Below are 26,494 nucleotides of genomic sequence, written 5' to 3' on the forward strand. Positions count from 1 at the left end.
TTTTTATCGTTCCCCTGCAGTGGCCAATGCACATAAGGACTGAACTAGCAACCTTTGGATCTCGTTTGACCACTATGCCTGGAGTATTGATGAAGCATAGATTAAGAGAGTGGTCAGCCCACTTTCCCAATATGCTTTTCAGTGTAACAGTATAACTGAATAATGTGCACAAAATCCATTGAACTTTCAATTACTTATCACTTTGTTTGACATAATATGACCCCTAAAGTATTGTGAAACTATCCATAGCTCTCAGTATTTAAGCGGTTTTTACTTGTATACTTTACTTTTTTGTGTACATTTGGCTATGGAGTAAAGAAGATCTTTGCAATGCATGATGGGATAGTCCCTACAACTGCTGTGGGTCAACCCATATAAATGTTGAAAAAAAACCCAAAATATTCCCTGTGCACCAAACCACTCTGGGGAACGATAAAAAATGCATACATATATAAATAAATCTGTATTAAAAAATATCTGAAGGCACATTATATGTTAGATCCTTTCAAAAGAAGACCAATCTCTTCAGCAATATTAAAAGATTATCATTTGCAATATTAAAAGATTATCATTTGGTGGAAACATGTCAACTGATAGTATGGTAGTAGATAGATAATTCACAGGTGACATTGCCATGTAATTATTCCTGTATACATGTATAGATCTGTATTAAAAAATATTTGTGTAATTATTAAAGCACATGATAAACGTTGATCCTTTCAAAAAAATAACCACTCACAAATCCAGTGTAAAGTTGCGCAAGCTTTAAAATGATATATCACTTGTCATAACTGCTTGGGAAATAGGTGCTCAAAAATCAATTTTGCTCTTGAAATTCCTTTGATTTCTGTAATGCTTATTGGTCCATATCTCTGAATGAATAAGCACTGGCGACTTTACACTGGGTTTGTGGTGGATGGACACAGACAGAAAATTCCTGAATATATGTCTGTATTAAAAAAATACTTGAGTGATCTTCACGGCACACATTAGATGATCAACCACCTCAGCGAATGAACACAACTACAAAAGATTATCATTTGGTGGAAGCATTGTAAGGTAGATAGATGGTTCCTGTATTCAAGTGAATATATAATTATATACATAATACTTGGTGCATAATTATATGTCTGTATTAAAAAATCTTTAAGGAACATATTAAGTTGATCTTTTTAAAAGAAGATCATTCTCTTCAGCAAATGAACACAACATCAAAAGATGGTGGAAACATGTCACCTGGTAGTATGGTAGATAGACGGTTCACAGGGTCGCGTCCATATAAATTATTCCTTGATGATGTTTGGTTTGAAGTCTCTTGCTGCTGCTTGAGTAAGCACCTCCCCATACATATCATATCGCCCTGTCATCTGTAAAGATAGTACAATAGATTCCATACATTCTTTACAAATTTTACAAACTTTTTGATCTCAATCTTATCTACAACAATGTACAGAACATGACATGATGAGTTGTATTATTGTATGACTCATTGCAACATGATCTACACCAAAATGCATGAATCTTACACAAATGTGATCGTACACAGCCTTGGTCAATTTGTTTTATTTTGTGTTTAGAAATATATATCATAAGCTTTAAAATGGTATATCATTTGACTTCAAACGATATCCAGAAGCGGGGTTATGGATTGTTGAACTCTGCTCCTTCAACAAAATGGTACCTTTTTTCGGTTCTACATGTGTCTCTTTTTCCACATTGCTGGTAATAAATATCAAACAGTCATAATTGCCGGTCATTTCAAATCATCCTCAAGTCAAAGAGGTTCAGAAAAGTACTCTCATTGTTAATTGTTGGTTATCTAGACAAAATACAATGCTTTGTAGCCCACCACTTGAACAGGATTTAGCCAAAGCAAACAAAGACTAGAGCTATTTAATGATTCTACAGAAATAAGTAGAAGTTTATTATCCTCTTCAGCAATTGATTGGTTTAAATGGTGCAAATGAGATACTTGTCACAACCTATGAATACGACCTTCACACACATTTTACATTGTAACTCAAAATACAATTTGCCGACTTTACGGCTCATTCGTAGTGTGCGGCCACAAATAGGGGAAAGGTTATGTCATCAACTTATGGTAGAACATACTTTAGTTGTCTGAGATTATTCAGAGAATGATGGAGCATGACTTTGGACAGCTTATATGAGATAACAATGGTTAAATGATAAGATTATGTTCCACCTTATACTTGACATAACTACATTATTTACCCTGGTGTTATCCCAAACATGTACCTCATTACACTACAAGTGTTTTTACCTGCAAACACCAGCGATCTCGCACCTGTCTGCACAGATTCAAATCCAGTTCAGTCACCAGCAACCCATCACGTGTACGACTCAACCCCTGCAGAGAGCAAAAATTTTCAAATTGTTGATACCAGATATTATGATGCAATATTCACTTTATATATTTCATATTATTACAGATAGATTAGTAAATTACACAGCATGTAAAATGTGTCCAATGCCCGAAGGGTGGTTCTTGGGCTTTCATGAAAAAAAAAAAGTTTTGCAAAATGACCTCAAGTGACCCTAGACCTCACACCTGTTGATATCACACATGTCAATGTACCTACGGGTCATTGTGTCCCATTGAAATACATCGAAGCAAAAGAACATTATGGTAAACATTTTGGTCAACATTTGTGCATTATAGACACACATTGGAGCTCATTTTACAGCCCTGTTCCAAACTGCATTTGGCAAAAAATACCTGCTATAGAGTACTTACTGGAGTTCTGCTTCCATCTGGTGCTGCTATATAGCTGGAACCTGATGAATTAATAACAAGAATAGGGAAAGAATGATATAACATCCAACTATGGGAAAACCACACAAACACAATCAAAATTTGATATTTCCAAATAAGATTTTACCGTAATAATTCCTAAAAGCTGTTGGTCTTGTATGTAGAAGAGTCATCCCTGTGCATGTTTAAGTGTCATACCTGTACCACTCCCTCTAATGGTCTCAGACAGAAATAAGCTAGCTTCACAGGAGGCTTTCTTGGGTTAAGCAAGGTTGCCAAACATAGCTTGGTGTTCTGATTGGATAATTGAATCATGTCATAAAAAGTTGTAAAACTTCCAACACCTCATTCACTCACCAAGCCACGGTAGCTTTGCATGATCATAGCCTGCCTCTGTTCATTTTACGTGATTAAACAGTGCATGTCATCAAGTGCAAAACTTCCTCGGTATTATCAAATTCTTGATCATGAGAGCACATACTTTCTTGCTGCAAACACTATGTCAAGTGCACTTTTTGTGGAATAACATGATTGTTACTTACCATTGATTGACTTAGCCTAGAGATGGCTCTATTTGAAAACAGTGATTGGTCAGTTCGTAAACAGTCATGCTTACTCTATAAAGTATGATTATTGCGTTGTATGCTCAACACAAATATCTATGTGGACCAAGTGGGCACAGATGATCAAGAATTAGATATTTTAATTATAGTAGGTGTAAGGACCAACAACATATATAAGCAAAATATCTAATTCCCGATCTGGAGAGCCAACTTGTGTATGTACAGATATTTGCGTTGAGTGTACTACACAAATACCACAAACTGAGAGAGTAGGCACAGCTTTCAAGAATTGGTCAATCACAGTCTTCAAATACGATTGTCGCTAGGCAAGGTCGAGGTTTGGTCACATAGGTTGTGCGATTGTGTTATCCCACAAAAAGTATGCTGACGCAATAGTACACTGAAGATATTTCCTCTCATGATCGCAAATTAGATATTTTGCCTATTATAGTGTGTGTCGTCATATTTTGGAATTTGTCAAACAAAAAGTGTGAACTTACCATAGAAATGTCCAAAATCATGATGTGCTGCAACAGCAATTACAAAGAAAGAAATATCAAATTTAATTGAATTGCTCATTATTTTTCAATTGGTTTCTATTTTTCACTCATAATTACTGAATTCTTTTTTTTTTGACAGGGCTTGTGCTGGCCGAACGCCTACCCATTTCCAAGGGTCTTTTTACCAATAATAGGGATCCATTTCTAAGGATTTTTATCCTGTAGGTCTATATTTTTCAATAGTTTCAATTTTGTTTTTACATACATACATACATAAACAACATTTAATAGGGCGCCTTTCCAACTTGATCAAAGCGCCGTAAAAACAAAGCAATAACAAAAACAGAGTCAATATGATGGATAAAAATGAGACTTCAACACCTTCTTGAAACTAGGCAGTGTGCATGCCTCCCTGATGGTTCTTGGGAGGCTGTTCCAGAGTGTGGGTGCCGAAACATAAAATGATTTATCTCCAATGCGATTTTTCCCGACATGAGCGGTGAGAAGAGTAGTATCGGAAGAAGAACGTGTCATGGGTCCTGTAGCAGGTTTGAGTTTATGAGTGAGAAAGTTTGTGAGATAAACTGGTGCATTACCCTGAAGACATTTAAAACATACATGCATATCTTGAATTTGATGCGCTCCCGTATGGGCAGCCAGTGTAGAGTGTCCAGGAGAGGTGATGGGCTATCACGTCTGTCAGCACAGAAAATAAGTTTAGCGGCTTTGTTTAGGAGAGATTGTAAACGGTCCAGGTCCTTTGATTTGGCTCCATACAGGAGTGCATTGCCATAGTCCAGGCGTGAGAGAATGAGACAGCGAACGACATGATGTTTTGTGTCCTGATCAAGATATTTAGCGATGCGACGGATGTTCCGTAAGTGAAAGTTGACAGAAGACATGAGACTGTTGATGTGCTTAGTCATGGACATATGATCGTCGAAAATCATCCCCAGATTGCGCATCAAGTGCTGGGCTTAATCCGTTCATTACCAACTTTGAGTTCAACAGGAGAGAGTTTGTTCAGTCCTTGGGTGGTTCCAGCAATGAAAAATTCAGTTTTACTGTGATTGAGTCTTAATTTATTCACAGTCATCCAATTGCTGAGTTCAGTGATACACAATTCAAGTTTTGATAGAGCAGTATGACATGCTTCTGGTATTCTAGGGTCAAACGAAATATACAATTGAGTGTCATCAGCATAAACATGGAAACTAAGTCCATGCTTACGTATGATATTAAGTCCATACTTAAGTCCATGCTTACGTATGATATTACCAACAGGAGATGTGTATAAAATAAAACCCAATGGTTTTAATTGTCAATAGAGACCCATGTCTGAGGTTTTTTTCTTCAAAACATAGGCCCATGAAAAACTATCAATTTGAACAACACATCCCTGATCCCTTATGTTTCATATAAGCCCCCCCCCAAAAAAAAAGTCTGACTCTGGTGCAAGAGATACTGGATCTGATCCATGGCGAAGATGAACACATTACAGAAATATCGTAACACTTCCATAAGAGATAGGATTGTATTTCTTTTACTCAAAAAATGTGCATTTTCACTGTCAGATTTTAATTTTGACCCAAGCAGATGAGGCAAAACAAAGAAAAGTGCCATTTAATACCAGTTACCAATGTGTGTCACTTTAACTGTGACTGAGGTCAGTCCTTTTGATGTTTTATGACTTTTCCCGCACGCTATTTTAGAAATTTAGAAAGAAAATGATGATTTATTATCCTCTTTTGGTTATTGACTGTGTGACTTTTCAGGTGCTCCCTGCATTATTATATCTTACCTTTCTTGCCATCTCCTGATGTAAATTCATCTGGAAAGGATTCCTAAAAAAGAATGTAGAGGAGAGGATGGCTACTTTAAAAATCATATAAATACCAAGGAAATGCTAAAGCTGGATAGTTGTAGAATGAAAGCGAAAAACACACAGGACGGGCCACTGGTCATTGACTAGTGGGTATCATCAGTCAACAAACATTCTCATAAAAAGGATTGAGTTAGGCACTGGTATAATCAGAGGTTTTGTGCTCAAATCCCCTGGCATTCTCATAATCTCCATGATATCTCTTCAACAAAATTGAGGTATTTATCATTTCTTGTTCTTGAACGATATGAACAACATATTTGATACTTACTATTTCCACTCTGTTAAAAGCAGCTATGAAGTAGCTATTAGCAAATGCTGCATTCCTCACTTTGATTGGCTCAATACATGGTACAGCCCTCGTTGTAAACAATCAAAATTGTTCTTAGAGGCCGATAATTTGGTCAGTTGTGCCATAGGGTTAATGAAATGAAAAACATGTATAATACTTACTGTTCCAACCCTATTGATAGCAGCAGTGAAGTAGCTATTAGCAATGGCTGCATTCCTGGCTTCTATTGGCCACAATGGCTCACTGAAAAACAAAAGAAAATCATCATATAGTTTACATTATCACAATTAACTGGTTTATTGAGCTTGAGGTTCAGGATGAGCAAGGAATATGTTTTAAACTCCTCAACCTGAACAAACACCCACAGCCTGTCAAAGGTGTAGCGTCATATATAGGGGCACCCAATCAATTTGAAAATTGGGTTTTTGGGTGTAAATGCAATGGAGGAAAAAAACATGTAAATCAATACAGCATTGATTTGCTAAGAATTGAACAGGGCACCTGTCTCATCAAATCACTCCAATAGCTCTTTGAAAGTGTCAGGTGTCATCAAAGTTGGAACAGATAATAATATAAATAATATAATAATAATATAAACAGCTGTTGCCAGTTATTGCACCGCCTATTTCTTTATTAGTCTATGCTTGATCCCTTTTGTATCCCAAGGGAAATGGTGGCCATCCTTAGTCCACATTGTAGAAGGCTGCAGAATTAGCCTAGAGGTAGAGGGTGGTCATGTAGTTTGGTGTGCTATCGGTCGGAAGGTTGTAAGATCATGAGCTTTCTCATTTATCCTCTATCCCACTCATTGTGGCCCCAAACATGCAGACACCAGAGTGGGTGCATAGCGTGCCGTGGTTCGGAGAGTCACATAAAATGGTGGTCCCATGTACCAGAAGAGCAATATCAGGACATGCAAAAGTTGCAGGCCTTTTTTATAAAGAGCAGGGGATCAGCCCAGGCCTGTTGTCTGCCACACTCAGCATTGAGGTCAACTTGCGCTGCCCTTTGGGGCTTGGCAGCATATCGACCTGTGGTGCGCTTTGAGGAATCTGAGTATTCAGAAAGTGCGGATAAATGCCGTTTTATTATTATTTTTATTATCAAGCAAGCTTTATTATACAGCAAGCTTAGTGCAAGTGATTAGCAATATACATAGTGCATTTACAACACTGACTCATCTTACTATAAATAGGGGAATATTGTGGGGGTGTGGGTGTGCGGGTATGAAAGTTAAAGGCTCCGTCAGTTTCGATCTAAGCCAAATTCATATGGGAGATTGAGGAATATACCGAGACGGTAATGCGAAAAGTTTGTTGAAGAATTGGCCTCAAAATCAGTGAAAATATGGGTAAAAACGTTTTTTTTGTTATGAAAATCGGTTTACAGCTACGCGTCACTGCAGCTGGCCGGTAGCGCGTCGGCGCCGCGGCGTAATGGTCAGACGACGCCAATGCGCGCAGTAAACGGCGACTTGCGTAGCCAGAGACCAGTGGACATGATAATACAGAAAGAAGGAAAAATAAAGGACAAAAAGGTACATGGACGGGTCACGGGATTATGGTAACGAGTTTTAACACGTGTTAAAACACGTCCGCAGACACGCTATGAGAGGACGTAATAAAAACGGGGGAAAGACGTGTGTTGTATAAACAACATGAAGCGGTACTATAAAGAAGAAAAAATTAAAATGAGGACAAAAAAAGGTATGAGTAGGCCTAATAGGCCAACGGGTTAAAGTAACTAAATGAAACGGGAACGAAACAAGAAGGAAAGAAACTAATCAGGAAATGTAAGAAAAAAAGAAGCTAAAATAATGAGAACAGAATTAAGTAAAAATCATGGAAACGGGAAATCACAAGCAGCAAATAAAGAAGAAGCTAAAAGGGAAATGTAAGAAAGAACAGATTTAGAAAATAATGGGAACGGGGTTAAATAAATAAATAACATGGAAACAGAAAAACACAAGCTAAGCAGAAGAAACTAAAAAAACCGTAAGAAGAGACAGATTTACATAAATAAAATGTACCTTTTCAATGATTCTACATGTACCTGTTCAGTAATTCTTCCTGTTATAGTGAACGCTCCTATTTAGGCCTACTCATCTAGCGGGTATCCCGCTAGTTAGAGTAAAAATAGGCCAAGAGAAAAAAATAGTGCAGCAAAATTATTTTGCTTAGCTTACCTCAGCGATCCTACCGTAGCAGATGGATTAAACACAATCTCAGCTCCATTCAATCCATACGCAAGCCAGTTCAGTGGATGATGACGACCAAAACATATATTTATGGCAACACGGCCTAAACACAGAACATAAAGACAAGAATTTCTATTAGAATTGATAGGACTGTGCTTCAAATTATGTGTTGTATCGTATCTTCTGAAAAAAAAACAGTCACCTTAACAAACTGAAAACCAGTGAAGTCAATTATTACAGTATTTTGTTCAAAGACATAAACAAGTTTGCATGTGTTTTTCTTGTTGCATTGGGGAAAAATGCATTTCATATAATGCCAAAAAAAACCAGTGTGTTGCAAAGCTTGCAAAGATTTTAGAAATCCAGTGTGGAATGTGTTTTTCTTTTTTCTTTTTCTCAAACTAGGTCAAAATAAGTTTGAGATGCTTGAAGCTTTCAAAACTTACATTCTTATACATATAACGATATAGTTTCTGTTTCACTAATAGAAAGTGCTAATCACACAATTCTACCAAAAAATCCTTTAACATTTTTTACTGATATCTTTGTAAACAAAAAACAAAAACACAGGACAAAAATTAAATTAGCTGATTTCTTCATGACAAATGCACATCGCAAAACGAACATGTGCAGCAACTTTTAAACATGCTTTTTTTTTTACCTTAGACTAGTTCATTTTTTTTTTGGCCTTTTTATACAAAAAGTCTGCTGTATCTGCCAGTTTCATTCTGTTGCTCTTGTTCACTTTGCCATGTTATTGCTTTTATGCACTTTGATCTTGGTTGTTACAGATAATCTGGCTGATAAGTATGGTCTTTGATTTGTTTTTCTATTCCTGTTTAAAGTTGTTTCCTGAATAAATAAAAAAATTCTGTTCGTACAAGACCATGATATGGGAATATAATAATTCCTTTTCACTTGCCAGTTTATGAATAAGATTGCCACATGATTACCTTATCAACCAATTGAGTGCCATGAATTTCAAAGGATAATTTCAGATATTCCTTGTTTTTTCACAAAATTAAAAGAATTTTCCCAAAAATAATGAAATTTCAACCAAAACTTAAAATTTCATTTGGACAATAAACTGGAAACTAATAATCCATTTTCACTGGCCTTATTTATGAAAAATGTTGCCACATGGTTTACATTACCAACCAAATTGGGTTACATGAATCAAATTTAACCTGGATAGATAAAAAAAAATCCTTCTAAAATATGTGCTTAAAGCATGCTGCAAACTCCAAAGGGTCAGTACCCACTACAAAAGCAATGACTTGCTGTGGGTGCCATTTCTCTGTTTTGCCAACCCAGTATGCTAGTACCCAATTATTGTATTAACTACCAAATGCCAGTCTCATAGTGTACAAAAATTGGCATTAAAATGTTTCTTTTTTTTGTCATCACAAATCAGTATTACTATTTCCCCGCCTAAGACTCCAATGCGGTGATTTCTTATAAGTTGTTGGCCAAAGGGCTCAAATTTATCATCAACTGGGTTTTTTTTTTTTCAATTACAACACAAACTAGACTTAGCTGTGGTCTAAGACCACGAACACAGCCGTGTTGTGACCCCTTAATGACCTTTGACCCCAAAATATATGAAAACCCCATAGACATTGGCTAATGTCAATGTATGTGTGCACGTGGCATCACTTTGCCATGTTATTTGTGGCAGAAGGGCATTTTGAAGGTTTTTCGTCTCAGACCGGAAGTGACCCCTTAATGACATTTGACCCCAAATAAAAAATACCACATATGAATTGGGTAACCACAATTCATGTGTGAGCATACTGTTACTGTCCTATGTTTTTCTTATCAAATAAAAAAATTTGAAGGTTTTTCGTTTTTTTTCTGAAGTGACCCCTTAATGACCTTTGATCACAAATCTATGTACACCTTATAGACACTGGGTTATAACATTTCATGTGTGCAAGTGGCGTCACTGTCCTACAGAATCTGTGGAAGAAGATGCATTTTAAAGGTATTTCGTTTTATACCGGAAGTGACCCCTTAATGAGATTTGACCCCAAATAAAAAAATACCACATATACATTGGGTGACTGCAGATCACGTGTGAACATACCGTTACTGTCCCGTGTTTTACTTAGCTTATAAGGTTTTTTTAAGATATTTCGTTTTTTACCGGAAGTGACCCCTTAATGACCTTTGACCCCAAATCTGTGTACACCCCATAGACACTGGGTAATAACAATACATGTGTGCCAGTGGCGTCTCTGTCCCACATAATTTGTGGAAGAAGATGCATTTTAAAGGTATTTCTTTTTATACCGGAAGTGACCCCTTAATGAGCTTTGACCCCAAGTAAAAAAAAAAAATACCACATATACATTGGGTGACTGCAGATCATATGTGAACATACCGTTACTGTGCTATGTTTTACTTAGCTAATAAAATTTTTGAAGGTTTTTCGTTTTATACCGAAAGTGACCCCTTAATGACCTTTGACCCCAAATCTGTGTACACCACATAGACTCTGGGTAATAACAATGCATGTGTGCAAGTGGAATTCGCTGTCCCACGTAAGTTGTGGGAGAAGATGCATTTTAATTGAAATCACGTTTTTGACCCTGTGACCCCCTGCGTGACCTTTGACCCCATGAGTTTCATGTGACATGTAGGGGCATGGTCAATGATTATTGTGACCAAGTTAGGTCAAAATCGATGTAAGCATGTGAGTGCTAGAGCAAATGTAATGGTTGACAGAAGAAAGAAAGAAAGAAGAAAGAACCTGTAAGAAAAAAGACACAGCCGTGACTAACGTCACGGCTGTGTAATTTGGTGATTTCTGACAAATTGTGGTCCAAAGCAGCCACATGTGAGTGTTTATGAACTGTTTTCCTCCCAATTGGGTGATTTCTAACAAGTTCTTGATCAAAGCACCCAGCTGTTTTTATTTTGCCCAAGTAGACGCAAATTGGCTGCTATATCACAAGTTGCTGATCAAAGCACCCAAATTTGACATGTAGGTAGTAGTTCCTTTGGACTGAAACTGAGCTCTTTAAAAAAAATATTTGCCACCATCTTGACCCTAGTGTCAGCCATTTATTTGGCCCAAAATAAGGCAACCCTGAACAAACAATAAAACTTGGCACAACCTGATATATTTCACGCAGCCACAACTGAGGCAATCATTATTGTGCCAACTTACATGAACAACAAAGCAGCAATCCAAAATTTGGCTAGACATTCTGTATCAAGATTTTTGTCGTGCGGGTAAGTTACTAGTATTAAAAATATTTAACTTTCAATAAATTTAAGACATTGAAGCTGTAGAATCAAATCAACAAAACAGCCAAAGGTATGTCATCTCATTTGTCATTGTGGCCCCTCACTGAAAAAAAAAAGATTTAAAGTTCTAATTCCCACAGTCGGCAACAAGTTTTCTTTTGGGACTGATAAGGCAAATTTTCAGATTTTTACTACCTCCCAAAAAAAAACACCCAATCATGCTGTTGCCACTTACAACAAAATTTACAAGCAAATTCAGTACAAATTTATTAGTGCCTGGTCTATTTGTAATCTCAGATTATGGCTTTCTTAAAAGTGTCCTGATTCACTGCTTCTTCCATTGACAACACCCTCAATTACTGGGTGTGACAGTGATCATAGTGATACAAGCAGTGTATTTCACACATTCTAGACGCATCGTTCCCGGAACCACCGCTAGGTGGCAGCACACAACGAAAGCTTTGATGGAACACCTTAATTACTTTCATATGCGAAGACCAAGTAATGCTCTGAGATGGCCCAGATATCTATGATGTAGCCACAATTTTGACATTGTAGCGCATGGAATGCCTTAGGATGGTTTCAAAAGGGTTGGAAACGCTGACAAATATACGAAACAGCATAGATCTGGGCCAAAAAAGTGCATTTAATCAACAGCTCTACTAGACCCGTGAGCCGGGTATAGTCCCCTTCATCTGGCCAGACGCCACGGCATCTATCTCTAGTTCCGAAAAACTCTGGGTTAATTATTATACATAGCAAGTGCACCTGTAGCTGTAATGGCCCTGTAGCTATTAGGGCACCACCAACTGCATGATAGAGATACTGCTTGATCCCTGATGACCCTTTTTGACTTTATGACATGTTCCTGACATATCAATGATTCTTTTTACCATGTTTAAAAAAATAACATTTGACCCCATACGACCTTTGACCTTGAGTGACCTCGGTTTGATTTTGTTCATGCTCCTGTGATATGGAGAATACTTTTAGCCAAATTGGGCAGTTTGAAATTTTGTCCCCAGATGACCTTTGACCTCGGATGACCTGATGTAATTTTTTTCATGCTCCCCTCATACGAAGGATTCCACCCACCAATTGGGCAAAGTTTAAATTTAGCCCCTAGATGAATTGACCTCAGTTGACCTCAATTTTGCTTCGCACATATATTCCCCTCATATCAAGGATTCCACCCACCTGATAGGACAAAGTTTGAAATCCATGACCTTTGACCTTGACCTCCAATGACCTTCAAAACCACATGGTCAACATGCTTTTCCTAATACCTATCTATATCCAAAATTTCAGTGTGATGCACAGCCGGACAGACAGATAGAGACCGCTTAATGGCGCTTATTATTTTATTAGTACTAGTTCACCCGTAGCTGTGAGAGTAACTGATAGTGATGCTATTTAACCCCTGATTACTCCTTTTGACATTTTGACATGTTAATCATATCGAGGATTCTTTTTATCACTTTTAAGACCAATTTGGCATACTAACTCCATATGATCGGACAAAAATAGAAATTTGAACCCCTGTGATGACCTTTGACCTTGGTTGACGTGCTTTTATTTCGCGCATATATTCCCCTCGTATCAAGGATTCCACCCACCAAGTTTGAGCCTGATCGGACAAAGTTTGAAATTTGAACCCTCCGTGATGACCTTTGACCTTGGTTGACCTCAGTTTTATTTTGCACACATATTCCCCTGGTATCAAGGATTCCACCCACTAAGTTTGAGTCTGATCGGACAAAGTGTGAAATTTGACCTCTCCGTAATGACCTTTGAGCTCAGTTGACCTCAATTTTATTTCGCGCATATGGTCCATGGGGCCAAAGGCGGCAAATTTGAAACTGAGATAATGGTAAAAATATGGAGGTAAAAAACAATAAAATACATAAGAAAATAGACATCAAAAAATGTCATAACTTTAGAACCAAGTATGCTAGACCTTTGGTGTTTTCAGTAAATGGTAGCTAATTCTATATATAAAGTAATAATTACAGTAACTACTTGGGTTAACTGGCTGTTTTATATTTTATTTTTTCAGTTACATTCATTCATTCTCCAACAAGCCACAAGCTTACTTTCAAACATGATTTGGTCAACGATGGTCATTATCATTTCCCTATTCCTTGCACCGCTAGTCCAGTGTCAGGCTAAACAACCCACTCCACCTTCAACTGACCAAAACACAACTAACTGTAACCTGTGCTGCCAATGTCCAGCTGAAGGAGAACCCAAGGGAAATGGTCAGAATGGTGTACAAGGTGCCCTTCCAACAGCTGGTGGTAAATCTGCCTTTACTGTGAGATTATCAGGGGAAACAGCAGCAAATCCACAAGCTGCGATATTGCGATTTGATCAAGTTGTCACCAACATAGGTGACGATTTTGATATTAATAGTGACATATTCACTTGTCGTATTCCTGGTACCTATGTCTTTCATTACACAGTGGCAATCATAAACGCTACGCCTGGCCTTACATTAGCCTGGTGGTCAATGGAGGTATAAAGGTTTCTGCCCATACTGGCCATATTCATCACGCTTCAGCCAGTAGTATGGCAGTGGTAGATTTATGATGCCGTTTGGTTACAATTTTCTTTGGCCATCCACAAGCGAGTAACAAGTGAAAATACCTTCCCATTTGTGTCATTCTCTGGCTTCCTCCTTTATGAAAATTAAAATTAAATTTTGATGATGAAAGAAATGATTATAATCATCTGATTAACAGCATTTGTGTCATAACGAAGATACCTGTACAATTTCCAAAACAGCAATGTTATTGTTAACGTACATTCAACGTACATGTATGAAGTTCCAATTGTGACATATATTAACATGTAATGTGTGAGCGTGCTTCTGTCTAACAGCACTCACACATAGGCCTACATTTATTTGCAAGTGTTGGTTCATCAAGGTTTAACAATGGCGTACTCATGTACAAAGAAATTGGAAGAGTTGTTGAACATGAAGTATGGTGAAGTCATGTTACGTCTTTTTTGCTCTAATAGTAATACAAAGCATTATGATGTATTGGTTAACTTACCAAACTGAGTTTCAAAAACTTGATGACCTGTGTTTCCTTCCATATAATAAGTAGACTGCAAGAAAAAATATTTTTAACAAAGCAGCTAGTTAACAAAGGTGCATATTATCTTATAGATGCATAGCTTAATGCCAATGTATCAGTAGCTTTCTTCATACTATAACAATTACATGTAACATTGTAAATACTTAATATGGAAACCAAGATTTTCAAGAAAGGCCTATACATGTTACTATACATGTAATTCATTGAATTTGGGGATGTATTTATTCATATATCCATTTACAACGCTTTTAATTTGCACTTTTCTTTAGCAATTTGAGCCGTGAGAGTTTCCTGATAGGCAGAATGTCCTAACACTATGGTCGGTATGTATCCACATGACAGGTTTAACGTAGGATCGGGTCCAAGTAACATTTTTAAACACAGGCTTAATGCTGGTTTCATACTTTCCTGCTGCTTGCCACTTTGATACGATTTTGCTTCACTATGCAGCTGAGGCAGAAATGCTAGCGGTGACCAGCGGCAGGCCAATAGATTGATCACTCCACCGCTTTGCCCTAGCGGCAGCATCGCTTGGAGTTCAATTCAAGTAAACTCGGGAGTGGTGCTGCTCTGACGTATGAGAACATGATATAAAGATTTTTGGTGATGCTGAGTGGCAACATTGGCTTTCATAGTCATGCCGCTGCCACTCGGCGGTGTGCCACTCAGCGATGTGCCGCTCCACTTGCAGAAAAGTCACGCCGCTCACTGGCAAGTGGCAGAAAGTATGAAACCAGCATAAGAGGTTTAACATTAGCCAGGGTCAAAAATACCACAGAAAAGAATGTCTGTGTTTTAGATTAGCAGCCATCTTGAAGTTAAGACTAAACAGTTTCACATTCATTTTTTATTTAATTGTGCAGCTCATACTATTAATCTGAGGTAATGCACTTAACTCTTGTGACTAAATGTCGAATGTGCCAGTGCAAATTACTATTTTAGTCAGTTCCACTGAGTACACAAGGATACTCTATTGGACTGTGTGTAAAGTTAGACACAGGTTTCACTCTAGTTAGACACAATACTGTTACCTCATTGAAGTCTCCCACTCGTGGGATGTGATTCTTCCTGGATTTACCCATCACAGCTCCACTGTTAGAAATCACAACTGTATAAAAAAATAAAATGTTAAAGGATTAAATATAGAATGCATTCATAGAAATACAAAATGTGTCAGAACTGTAGAAGATTGGGCAATTGAAGAAGTACACCAAGAACCAGGAAACAACAAAACCAAGTAAACACAATGAGGACAACTGCACTGGAATACTTTTTTTGTAGACCTACACAGTGGCGGTGCCAGGAAATTTTTTCGGGGGCATTGGGGGAAAAGTGAATCTCAGGGGGCAAAATCAACAAATTTTGCGCAAAATTGCAGCAAAAAGTGGTATTGTTCGTAATTTTTGGTTTTTACTGGGGGGGGCAACACAGGGGGCAAGGGTTCTGACTGACAGGGGGGACAAGGGTCCCTCCCCCCGTGGTGCCGCCACTGGACCTACATCTGTTACTTGTTTTGATCACATGTTTGTTTAATTTCCATTAACTTGTTGTAGCTTTAGATGTTTCTCCTCATCAAGTTGTTATACCTTTCTCTCTCTCTAATTTTCCAAAGTTGATTAATTGAATGCAACAAAATATTCATAAATTATGTGAATCAAAGTTTGCTATATGCATAATCCAGAGGTACATTAAGTGGCCTCCATGAGTGACATACAGACATAGTGGAATCAGTACTCTTTAATTCTACATCATTGATATTTACACATATATGAGAAAAGTGAGCATTAAGGGGTACTACACCCATTGCATTTTTTTTGCATTTTTTTGCATTTTGTGAAGAAATGAGAAAAAGAAATTGGACAAAGTGGTATGCAAAATGAAGGGGCAAATCTTCTCGTTCAATTGGTGGCATCAGTATCAATGACGCGTACATGCTTCTAATGGTATAAGCCAAAAAGTGGTACATCACTGATGTTTTAAATTCACTTCATTTTGGAAAGCTTACTATCAACGGATTTCGTTAAAATTTTGGATATGTGTTGCTAACACATTAGGGAAATAATGTTGATATGTAAAATGGGAATAAGTGGTCCCTCATTTCTTTTATGACTTCATGAACTTGGTGCTCCACAACTATCAAAAAAACGAACCGGTTAAAATGCTTCTATTTTCAATGTTGAGCTATATTTTGTATTTTGAACTTGCGACACTATGTCACTGAAACACATAGGTAACAGGTTACCACAACCACACTACAAAAAAAAAAAAAAAAGATTGTATTTTTGTCACCTATACCACCATATTAGGTAGTTTGCCGAAGCTTCATTTTGTGATTTTGGTAACTATTTTATATTTATTTGCCCAATCCATCTCAACTAGGCAATCTAAATTGTACTCACCATTTACATCCCAAGGTATTTTAGTATATCCACCTCACACATTTCCATTATATATCCAGTAACAGACAAAATATCAAAATTGATGCCTCATTATGACATGTATGATATCACAGACTATCACATGTATTCAAAATTGATGCCTGAATTTGACCTGAACCAATTGACCTATAACCTGACCTTTGCTGACCTTATAGCCTTTTTTAATCTCGTTTCCTACCAACACATTATAAAAGATACATACATGGTGTAGTATTAAATTGTCTATGTGGAAGAGATTAGGCCTATTTAATTTATTTAGTGTTATAATCAGTGAGTACATTTCTATAGATAGTATAACAAAGGATTTAATGTATTCTATTCATGTATTCTACTTGGACATGTTCAATAGAATAAATTATGGTTTGTTATAAAACACACATCTCAGTTACCAGGATACAGTAAACAAAAAAAATATATAGGGCTAAAATGATTTTCTAAAATGGTTTAAAACCACTTTGTATGTAGAGATATTTTATAAGTTCAGGACATGAGATGATGAACATATTTATATACTTCATAAATTTGCAACAAAAAAAAAGAAGATGGGTACTGATGAAAATCAGGGTATTATATCGCCTTAAAGGATTAACAAATATTGGAATAGTTAATCTTAAAAGTGTCATTGTTGTTACTTACTTGATTAGAGTGTATATACACAGTACGGCTGTCAGTACTAAACATTTAAATGTTTAAATGCCTGGGGAGCTATTTAAACGTTAAGAAAAATCGCTAAACGTTTAAACGTAAAAAAAATTACTTGTTATTCAAGGTTATAGATAGATAGAAATCTTTCTTTATTGAGGGTAAAACAGCTTCAGTGACAAGCACTGCTTTCCAAGCAGGCCCTCATACAAAGTACATTATAATATATACAGACATAATTAAAATTTACACAAGATGTACACATTAAAAAAAAAAAAAAGAAAGGTATCAAGTTACTAGAAATACAACAAAAAGTTATGTGATAATAATGAAATTGAATGAAAATTACAATATACTCAAGGATAAACTTTTCAAACAGGAGCTTGGTAAATTTTTGATTTGAAGTCTAGGTTGGAAACCAGAGAAATATTGCTACTAAAAAACAAATTGCCATTTTTTTTAACAAAGTTGGATAAAGTTGTACATAACTTTTGCTTCTATTGAACAGTTAGGGACACATTGAATTAGTATGCATTGCAAACTGTTCAATAGAAGCAAAAGTATTTAAAATGTACAACTTTATCCAACTTTGTAAAAAAATGTTGGCAAGAATTTCTTTTTTTTTAGTAGCAGTATTTCTCTGGTTTCCAATCTTGAATAACAAGTAATTTTGGGCCTATAACTTGCTTTTTTGGCCAAAAATGTTTTTTGAAAATTTATTTTTTATTTTTACGTTTAAATAGTGCTGTAATCGATTGTCGTAAGTAACGATAGTCGGAAAATACATAGACTTCCGACATGTCGAAACACTCAATGTCAGTATCGATACACAAACGACATGGCACACATGCTTAGATTATCTCAAATCAGGTCTCAAATTACCGTCAAATACTCAAATTACCGTCTCCCAATTTAGTTTTAGCTGTTAGGCTTCAATACACTTGTTGTTAACTTGTTTCTGGAACTTACTGATAATAAAATTGGTAAACTCAAATCTGTGTTTCAAACTGCGTGAGTATCGATAATAGTATCGACATGTCGGATGTTTGCCTCAGAAAGATTAGCAGCCATCTTGAAGTTAAGACTAAACAGAAAGCTTATCGATTACAGCACTACGTTTAAATGGCCGATTTTTTTACCGTTTAAACGTTTAGCCCATTAAACGGAAATCGGCAGTGTTAGTATACAGTGATACATTGTCACCCTGTTCGGTGTTGAGCGAGGTCTACGAGGTAGCCCGCTTATCTCCGACTCTGCATTTCAAATGTTTACAGAATGATATATTTACCTGAAGTATTCCAGAGTGTTTCACTGTGAACTGCATCTCGCTCCAAGATAGACGATATAATGACCATGTTATAACGTTTGGCCAACTGTCAAAATCAAAATAGTAGAATAATATTACAGGTATATGTACATGTACCTGAAAGCATTCAACAAATTACAAATGAAAATTCATGCCTACAAATGTATGTGTTAAAAGTATTCTGTCCAAAATTCCAAATTGCCCTTATGCCATCAATATTTTTACTCAACTAATAGCACTCTTAACGCGGGTCTATTTTTTGGCACAGTGGTAAAAGCCTAACATTCCCCGCCTATTATGAGAGCTGATCAAACTATAGAAGCACTTTTAATTGTTATAATCAGGTCTCTACATCACCTGCACAACTGTGGTGGGAAACTTTGATGTCAGGTGTGCAGAATTTCAAAAAATATTATATTAGTTTGAATAATTTAAATGTCCTGACCATGTTTGTAGTCACATGTGAACTACTGGCCTTTTTGGCAATTGTAAAAGTAACTTAAGCCTTTGTCACAGACAGAATGATATTATAGGATAATCAGGAATCGCCACCATCTCTATTCAGGCATGGTAATAAGTTTGGGGGCATTTGATCAAAGGCACAATTTCAAAAGCTTCATGGCGAAAATCACTGATTGAAGAGACACAAACATGTTGCCTATTTATCAAGCACTCAAATACCCCCAAATTTCACACCATATCTGATGGATAATAGGATGGTATATGGAGTTTGAATTCTCCTCCTCTATTTCTGTGGTCTGCATGAGATTGGTTATAACTTAATTTGTCACTTGTTGATAGAGACATTGGACTCAATGATGCATGTGCTGAGATGTGTCTAATGCACAAGCCCCACAGAAGGGAGTACATTTGACACATCAACATTCAATGCAAGTGCATTATTGTGTTCACCTTTTCAAGCAACAAGGGATCTACCTTTTTACCTGTTTCATACATGACAAAGGATTTTGGAAATTTCTTCTATTTTTTATTACAAACAAAATACTCAAAATATCAGATTAGACTAATATCAGTGCACCCACCCTCAACCAAAATGAATCAATCCTGCAAGACATCAGCGTACAGTACATTATTAGTATGCCAAACTGCTCGCAAGTGCACTTATACAATATTCATGTACTCTGCACAGGGTCTTAGCTAGCAATTGAGGGTTTCCCGTCATTTGAATAAATTTGCCTGTCCTAATTTGACCTTTAAAATATTTACCAGACATCTATAACCCATTGGGGGGTTCAAAGAGTTCAAATATGTGCTGATATGGCCTTGTTCTACAATTTGGGTCTACTAAAAAGGGCAATTAGCTTTTCAAAACATACATATTTATGATATAGCATCTGTCAAAGGCATTAATTTTGCCCGTCCCAGGAGCAAACTGGCCGTCTAAAATGACGGCCAGACGGGTGGCTAGCTAAGACCTTGACTCTGCATACTTTTTCAATTACCGGTACCTTTTCTGATTGGCTATGTGGTGCTAAGAGCATATGAACTGAATTTAGGGGTATTCTAACAATTTTTTGAAATTTTTCTCACCTCCTGACAAAACTTTGTGGTTGGTCCATCTTCAGCTGATTCAGCAAACTCAGTCCATGGATGTTTTTGTCTCGTACAGAAGGCAAATGGCATATCTAGGAAACAATAAACAATATCATGTTTTTCTTCAAGAAGTATTTGTTTGACATTTTTAGTAGATATCCACAAAAAAACTTATTCCCAAAGTTTCAGTTCATTCCGATATTGCATATAATTTGCGAGTTATGCGTGATTATGTTTACTCCATATAGGCCACTGTATTCTAATTTTGTTCTGTTAATAGAACGTACATACAAATTTGGCGATATTTTTGCCAAGCGCATGAATCTGCAATAAATATTTTGCATATAAACATTATGTGGCCAGAGGTTTCTGGTTTCTTTCTTTTCTTTTTTCAAGTGGGGAATGATGCTGTGGATCCCAAAATGCCCCTCTAGGGTGGTCAGGTGACCGGAGAAGTGTAATCACTACACTGAATGAAGACGCCGTGATGGCGTCACAACCTATGTCGCTGCTCAATACAGACTCCGAAAAGGTAACTTTTTAAGCTTATATAACAACAACAAACACACGAAAATATGTGCTTACTCCATGCCTCCTGGAAGCAGATGATGTTGACTCCACAGAGGGCTGCAGCTTCTACTATTTCACTAATTCTGTTGTAAAGTGATGCAACCTGAGAAAAACAATAACCACAGTTTTACTTGCGAAGCCAACTTGACAGTAGGTACATGTATTATGATACAAACCAGAAAAACTTACTGAAGAAATATTGTCACTTAGGGATTCAATCATGTTTCACCATTGTTCATCACCGTTTCACCATCTGCGCGGTTTACTTTGGGAGGGCAGCTTTAGCTGCTCGAGCGAAGTAAACCACGCAGACGCACCGGATGTGAGTTGTTAAACGGTGATGAACAAAGGTGAAACATGATTGAATCCCTTTCAACAACGAAATAAAGCTAAAGTCTTTGGTTCAACTCGTCAACGCTTATGCGCGGTTGTGTTGCAAGTCAACTGACACACCTCCAAGATTGGAATATTAAGATTTTTACTCCCTCTCCCCTCTAGTGGGAAGTATGCAACTTATTCAGACAGCCAATAAAGAAATTGCATGCCACTGGTTGATGGGCAGGGGAACATTTTCACGGGTACACCCCGTTAGTCCGAAAATCTAATTGAAAAAGATGTCAACCCTAACCCTAGCCCTAATCTTAACCCTAACTGACAGTGATTCAGATTGATGGTTTTGAACTGACGGGGAGATCCCCATTTTCACATAGAAAAGTATGATAGAATAATAGATTTTTTGAGGGGTAAGGGAGAATGGGATCCTCTGTTGTCATATTTCTGCTATTTGTCATTCCTCACATTTTTGGCCAGACCTTGTCCCCACTCCATTTAGGATTCACTGATCAAACTTATCACATTTTGGGTGCACAATTTCCTCAAATTTAAGGCTATACAGGGAAGGTTTACAGTAATCTGGTAGGGTGTGTAGGGCAAGTTACTCCATGAATTATACAAGGACGGTCTATAGTAATATGGTATTCATTAGTATGCCCAAATCAAATGATATGACGACTCACCTGATCTTTAATTGGAGCTGTTGTCGGCAGGACAATTTTATTTTGGATGACACCAATACGTACAATCTTGGGTTGCCTCCGCTGTTCTGGTTTTGCGCCGATGGCATATCCTTGTAACTCAAAGTCATGCTCTGAGGCAAGTTTGGTAGCCTCACCAGGTAAATCTAGAGGACTAAAAACAAATGTACAAATAAAACACAATAAATAAAATAATGATAAAAACCAACATAAGATGCCCATTTCAGAATGTGTGGAATTATACAAAATGGTTGGTCATCACTTATTTTGTTCTTTGGTACCTGCAGTATGCGTGTATTAATTACAAGTGTGGCATACTTTTGACATTCCCAAACACTACCATCCCCATCATCATTATTTTTTTACCCAACAAGCTTGAAATTCCTCTGGACAAGGAACTTACTGCTCATTGGCTCATTGCAACCTGTTAGTTGAACCTGGCTGCAAAGGTCAATTGTGGAATGTCTAGGGTGTGCGCTTCTAAGCATCAAAGTCCCCGAGTTAATGTTTTAAATGGTTTATGGAATGATTTGAGGCCGTAGTGGTCAGCGACAACCTGTAAATTGTGCTAAGGCTTGTGGATCAACATCTAGGCATTGTGCCTCTGCGTAGTGCATTATAAATCATTGTTTTGATTGGAGCTTGTGTAGTATTTGTCATTGTCATAAGTACCCAAGCGGTCTTTTCTAACTACAGAGTAGTTAGGGGGTACAATCTCAGAATTGCTAACACTATCATCCAACCAAGATTCAGTACCAATCAAAACATCTGGCTGATGATTTTCAAGGCAAACTGCAAGCTCAGCAACTTTGTTCCAAACACTTTGAAAATTGATCACCAATAACCTTGATTTGTTGACAAGTCTACTACCCAGAGCTATAGACGAATCCAAATACACGCATTCCTACACCTGACTAGCAGCCTTTAGTTGGGTCCCCGTCGGCTACAATGCATCCAAAATGTGAAATGATTCGGCCTTGGCGGAAATTTTAAACTGCATTCCATCACCCGTTTTACACCTTCACACAATGCAGTTCCAACAGTTGTGCAAATAAAAGCCGCCTTACACCTAGAGAAGGTCGAGGAGGGTTAATAGAATTAAGAATAATACAATAGAGATAATTCCGCAGGTAATCCCGTCGCATCTATTCATAGATACAAATGGATGAACAAAAGGACTATGTATGAATAGATGCGACAGGATTACCTCTATTGTACATATTATTCTATTAACCCTCCTCGTCTTTGCATCTTCTCTAGGTGTTAGGCGGCTTTTATTTGCACAATCGGGTGCTCAAAACACCAGGTTGGTGCTTGCGGGAAACTAAAGATGGCCGACCAAATCCTGACCATGACTTGGCTCGTTGGATTCGTCATACACAACCAACCACTTTGCTGCAGAAATGAAAATGGAGATTTAAACACTAAGATAAACTGCAGATTTTTAGCTTTAAAATGACACCTTACTTGTTGAAATCAGATACAGTAAAAATGTTTTATGAGGCAAAACAAGCTCAACTTTTTTATTTTCTTCAAATTTTCTCATTTCTTTCATTGTTATAAAGCCAGCCACAAAGTGGTCGATTTTGATGTGATGGGTCCACAGAGCCTTATTAAGCTCCATGGTTGGGTCACATTTATAAAGAAAAATAAGTGCAAATTTTGGTTATTCCTTCATGTGATTTTACACAAAATTAGGGTTAGGGTTAAGGTTAAGGTTAAGGTTAAGGTTAGGGTTAGATTAGGGTTAGGATTAGGGTTAGGATTAGGGTTAGGGTAAGGATTAGCTTACACGAAATTATTACATGGAGGATTTTGCACTCCACTTTGACTTGATCCCTGGTAAAACTTGTACCCCGGGTATCCAGGTAAATAGCCCAAAAATCACAACTCTATTTATCATATGGGTGTCTATTCGTGCAACGGTGGGGAGGTAATACTATACATGTAAGTATGTTATACATTTCGTGCTGTGCACTGTGCTGCACACAAATTCAAAAGCGAGGCAACAAAGCACTTGCAGGGGAAAAGCAACAGAAATTCCATACAATGCCATAACTTTATTTAAATAAGAACTTTTAAACTAGGGGGCTGTGCAATAATTAAGAGCCCTGGGAAGGTAAAATTGGGGTGGGGGAAAGAAATTTTTGGCAGCCCAAAGGGGGAGCAAGCAACTTTTGGCAAACTGGGGGGGGGGCAATTTTTGGCACACATTCGTGGGGCACCTTTTAAAATAAAATGCTCAAAAACTAACGGAAATGCTTTAAAAGCAAAATTTCCTGCTCACTGCACTCGCAACATAGTACTATAAGACTATTATCTAGACCATTTAAGGTTTGCAAATTGAGATGCCAAAAATTTGGCATGTGCAGAGAAAAGTGGGGTGGGGGCAAAGATCTTTTGGCAGGCCAAGCAATTTTTGGCAGGCAGAGGAGGGAGACAAGAAATTTATCCCCCCCCCCCGCTCATAATTATTGCAGTGATAATTAGATGTTCACTGTTCGTATCTCTGTGCTAATTAAGAAAATTAATGTTGTCAAGACATCCGGGCCCTACTCTCAGTAGTCAGTACTCTGCCAATGTTTGGCTGGGTAATGGTAGGTCTATACATGAACACGGCCTTTTGTGCCTAAATTAGTCATTGTGTAAATAAAGCTGAGTTTATACTCAAGGGTTAACTCATCATCAGACTGAATCATTGTTGTTTACAACTGCACAAGTTACAAGTTATGTGTGTAATGTTAGTGAATGTTGAACTTGACCCACAGAGGGTGTCAGATATAGGCCTACATGTCGCTCTTGAAAAACAGCGAATCATACACATGCTCAGCATGCAAATATGACAGCGATTTTATACTGACCATGCGTGCGAATCAGATAAATTTCTGAAAAACCGATTGAGTATAAATTATACAATGTATTAGCTAGAAATGACCGATGATTGTGTGTTCTCAACTTAATCTCAAGTGGGTTTTATTAGTGTCTGACCGATCAGGTGCTTATCTGAATCGGCCGATTGACCGATCAATTCCCTCTTTGATCTGCCGATTCGATCACCGATTACCAATTCCCCAATTGTAAACAATGGCTGCCTTCGCCGTGAGTAAATTTCACCCGTATGTTGAAAGGGTACTTGTACACAAAGTATTACCATAATTATGTATGCTCTGAGCACAAAAAACACACTCCTGTATTCATTTAAAATACTTTATTTGTCCATGATTATTCTCAGTTCAATTTACCTTTTCCCCCTGATGTCCGAGTCTGTTGAATCATTCGATCGCCCCATTTGAATATTGTGTTTACGTTCAAGTCAGTGTGAGTTTTGCACACGGCTCGTAGCTCTCTCCAATCTGACACATGTTTAACCCGAAGTAAGAACTACAATTGTACATGTTCATCTGTTAGCCGTACGGTGTACGTACATGTAGATATGCGGGAAATTACATGATTATCTCAGCTGCGTGCCTGAATCACGGTATGATTGTAGGTTTATCGCCTACAAAGCTTAATTGTTCTTTTGCTAAATTTTGCTTGATTTAACTAGTCTAATTCGAAGAAATATACCAATAAATGAATACTTGTTAACCTTCAACAATTACTTTCATGATATTGGGTGATCGGTGCATTACATCGGTGGATGAAGGAAAATCGACCGATGCAGATCACTACCGATAAGCTAATAATCGGTCCGATTCGCGATTCGGAAGCTACCGATCGGTCAGTCTCTAGGTTTTATTAATTAGCGACAACGAAGGGCCACTGAGGCCATAACCTCCGGACGTGCCCTTAGACTTGATGCCTCAGAACTGCTTCAGGTTTTTAATCATTCTTCAGCACTAAATCAAATGACATTGGTGTCTTTGCAAAGGATTTTAATAATTGTTGATATGGCCTTGAATGGGTGCCCTTCAGAAGTCCTAAATTTTTTGAGTCCGACTCGGAGCCCTGGCCTGACACATTGTATTGCTTCGATCAAGCATTGAAACTTTCAACTTTTGTACTAGATTGTTCAAGCATGCTCAATAAGTTTTTCAATGTTGATTTAAAAACGGATACTATATGGCTAGAGTTCTCTATAATTATTGATTGATTGTCATGATGATGATTGTTACAATTTTATCATTCTAATTTATACAATACCTGAATGCGCCTCCATATAGAATACGATTAACTTCTTTTAGTTTTTCAGCAGGAATATGCTCCTTTAAAATATTGTCGATATTTTCAGTTTCTTCTGCCATATTTGCTTTCGAAAAATACAGCTTCTCTTTAAAATTGCAAATGTGGCAATGTTGTTTTGTGAAAATTGATAGCCTACGGACTTTCTGTACGGTACAGACAGCCTTCTCCTTCTCATCCCTATTTTTCCTAAACGGTTGCAAAG

The 26,494-nt window shown here is 37.4% G+C and overlaps 1 protein-coding gene across 1 annotated transcript; it reads right to left on the minus strand.

Annotated features, from left to right (window-relative positions):
• Nucleotides 1–966: 966 nt before the first annotated feature.
• Nucleotides 967–26,428, minus strand: LOC140164296 (beta-ureidopropionase-like). Its single transcript, XM_072187568.1, has 14 exons — nt 26,251–26,428; nt 22,090–22,261; nt 21,089–21,176; nt 20,501–20,595; nt 18,932–19,016; nt 15,595–15,671; nt 14,519–14,573; nt 8,199–8,313; nt 6,175–6,256; nt 5,641–5,683; nt 3,840–3,866; nt 2,759–2,799; nt 2,285–2,371; nt 967–1,367 (listed from the first exon to the last, which is right to left on the minus strand). The coding sequence occupies exons 1-14, from the start codon at nt 26,349–26,351 to the stop codon at nt 1,284–1,286; spliced, it is 1,152 nt and encodes a 383-aa protein (XP_072043669.1). The 5' UTR covers nt 26,352–26,428; the 3' UTR covers nt 967–1,283.
• Nucleotides 26,429–26,494: the final 66 nt, after the last annotated feature.

This window comes from Amphiura filiformis, chromosome 11 (genome assembly GCF_039555335.1).
Source record: "Amphiura filiformis chromosome 11, Afil_fr2py, whole genome shotgun sequence".
Lineage (NCBI taxonomy): Eukaryota > Metazoa > Echinodermata > Ophiuroidea > Amphilepidida > Amphiuridae > Amphiura > Amphiura filiformis.

Coding starts and splice junctions, on each gene's coding strand:
- LOC140164296 (XM_072187568.1), bottom strand. CDS start 26,351: ATGGCAGAAGAAACTGAAAATATCGACAATATTTTAAAGGAGCATATT. Junction 19,017..20,500: donor CCACAAAGTTTTGTCAGGAG/GTGAGAAAAATT, acceptor TGATTTTGACAG/TTGGCCAAACGTTATAACAT. Junction 2,372..2,758: donor CAGATGGAAGCAGAACTCCA/GTAAGTACTCTA, acceptor TGCTCTCTGCAG/GGGTTGAGTCGTACACGTGA.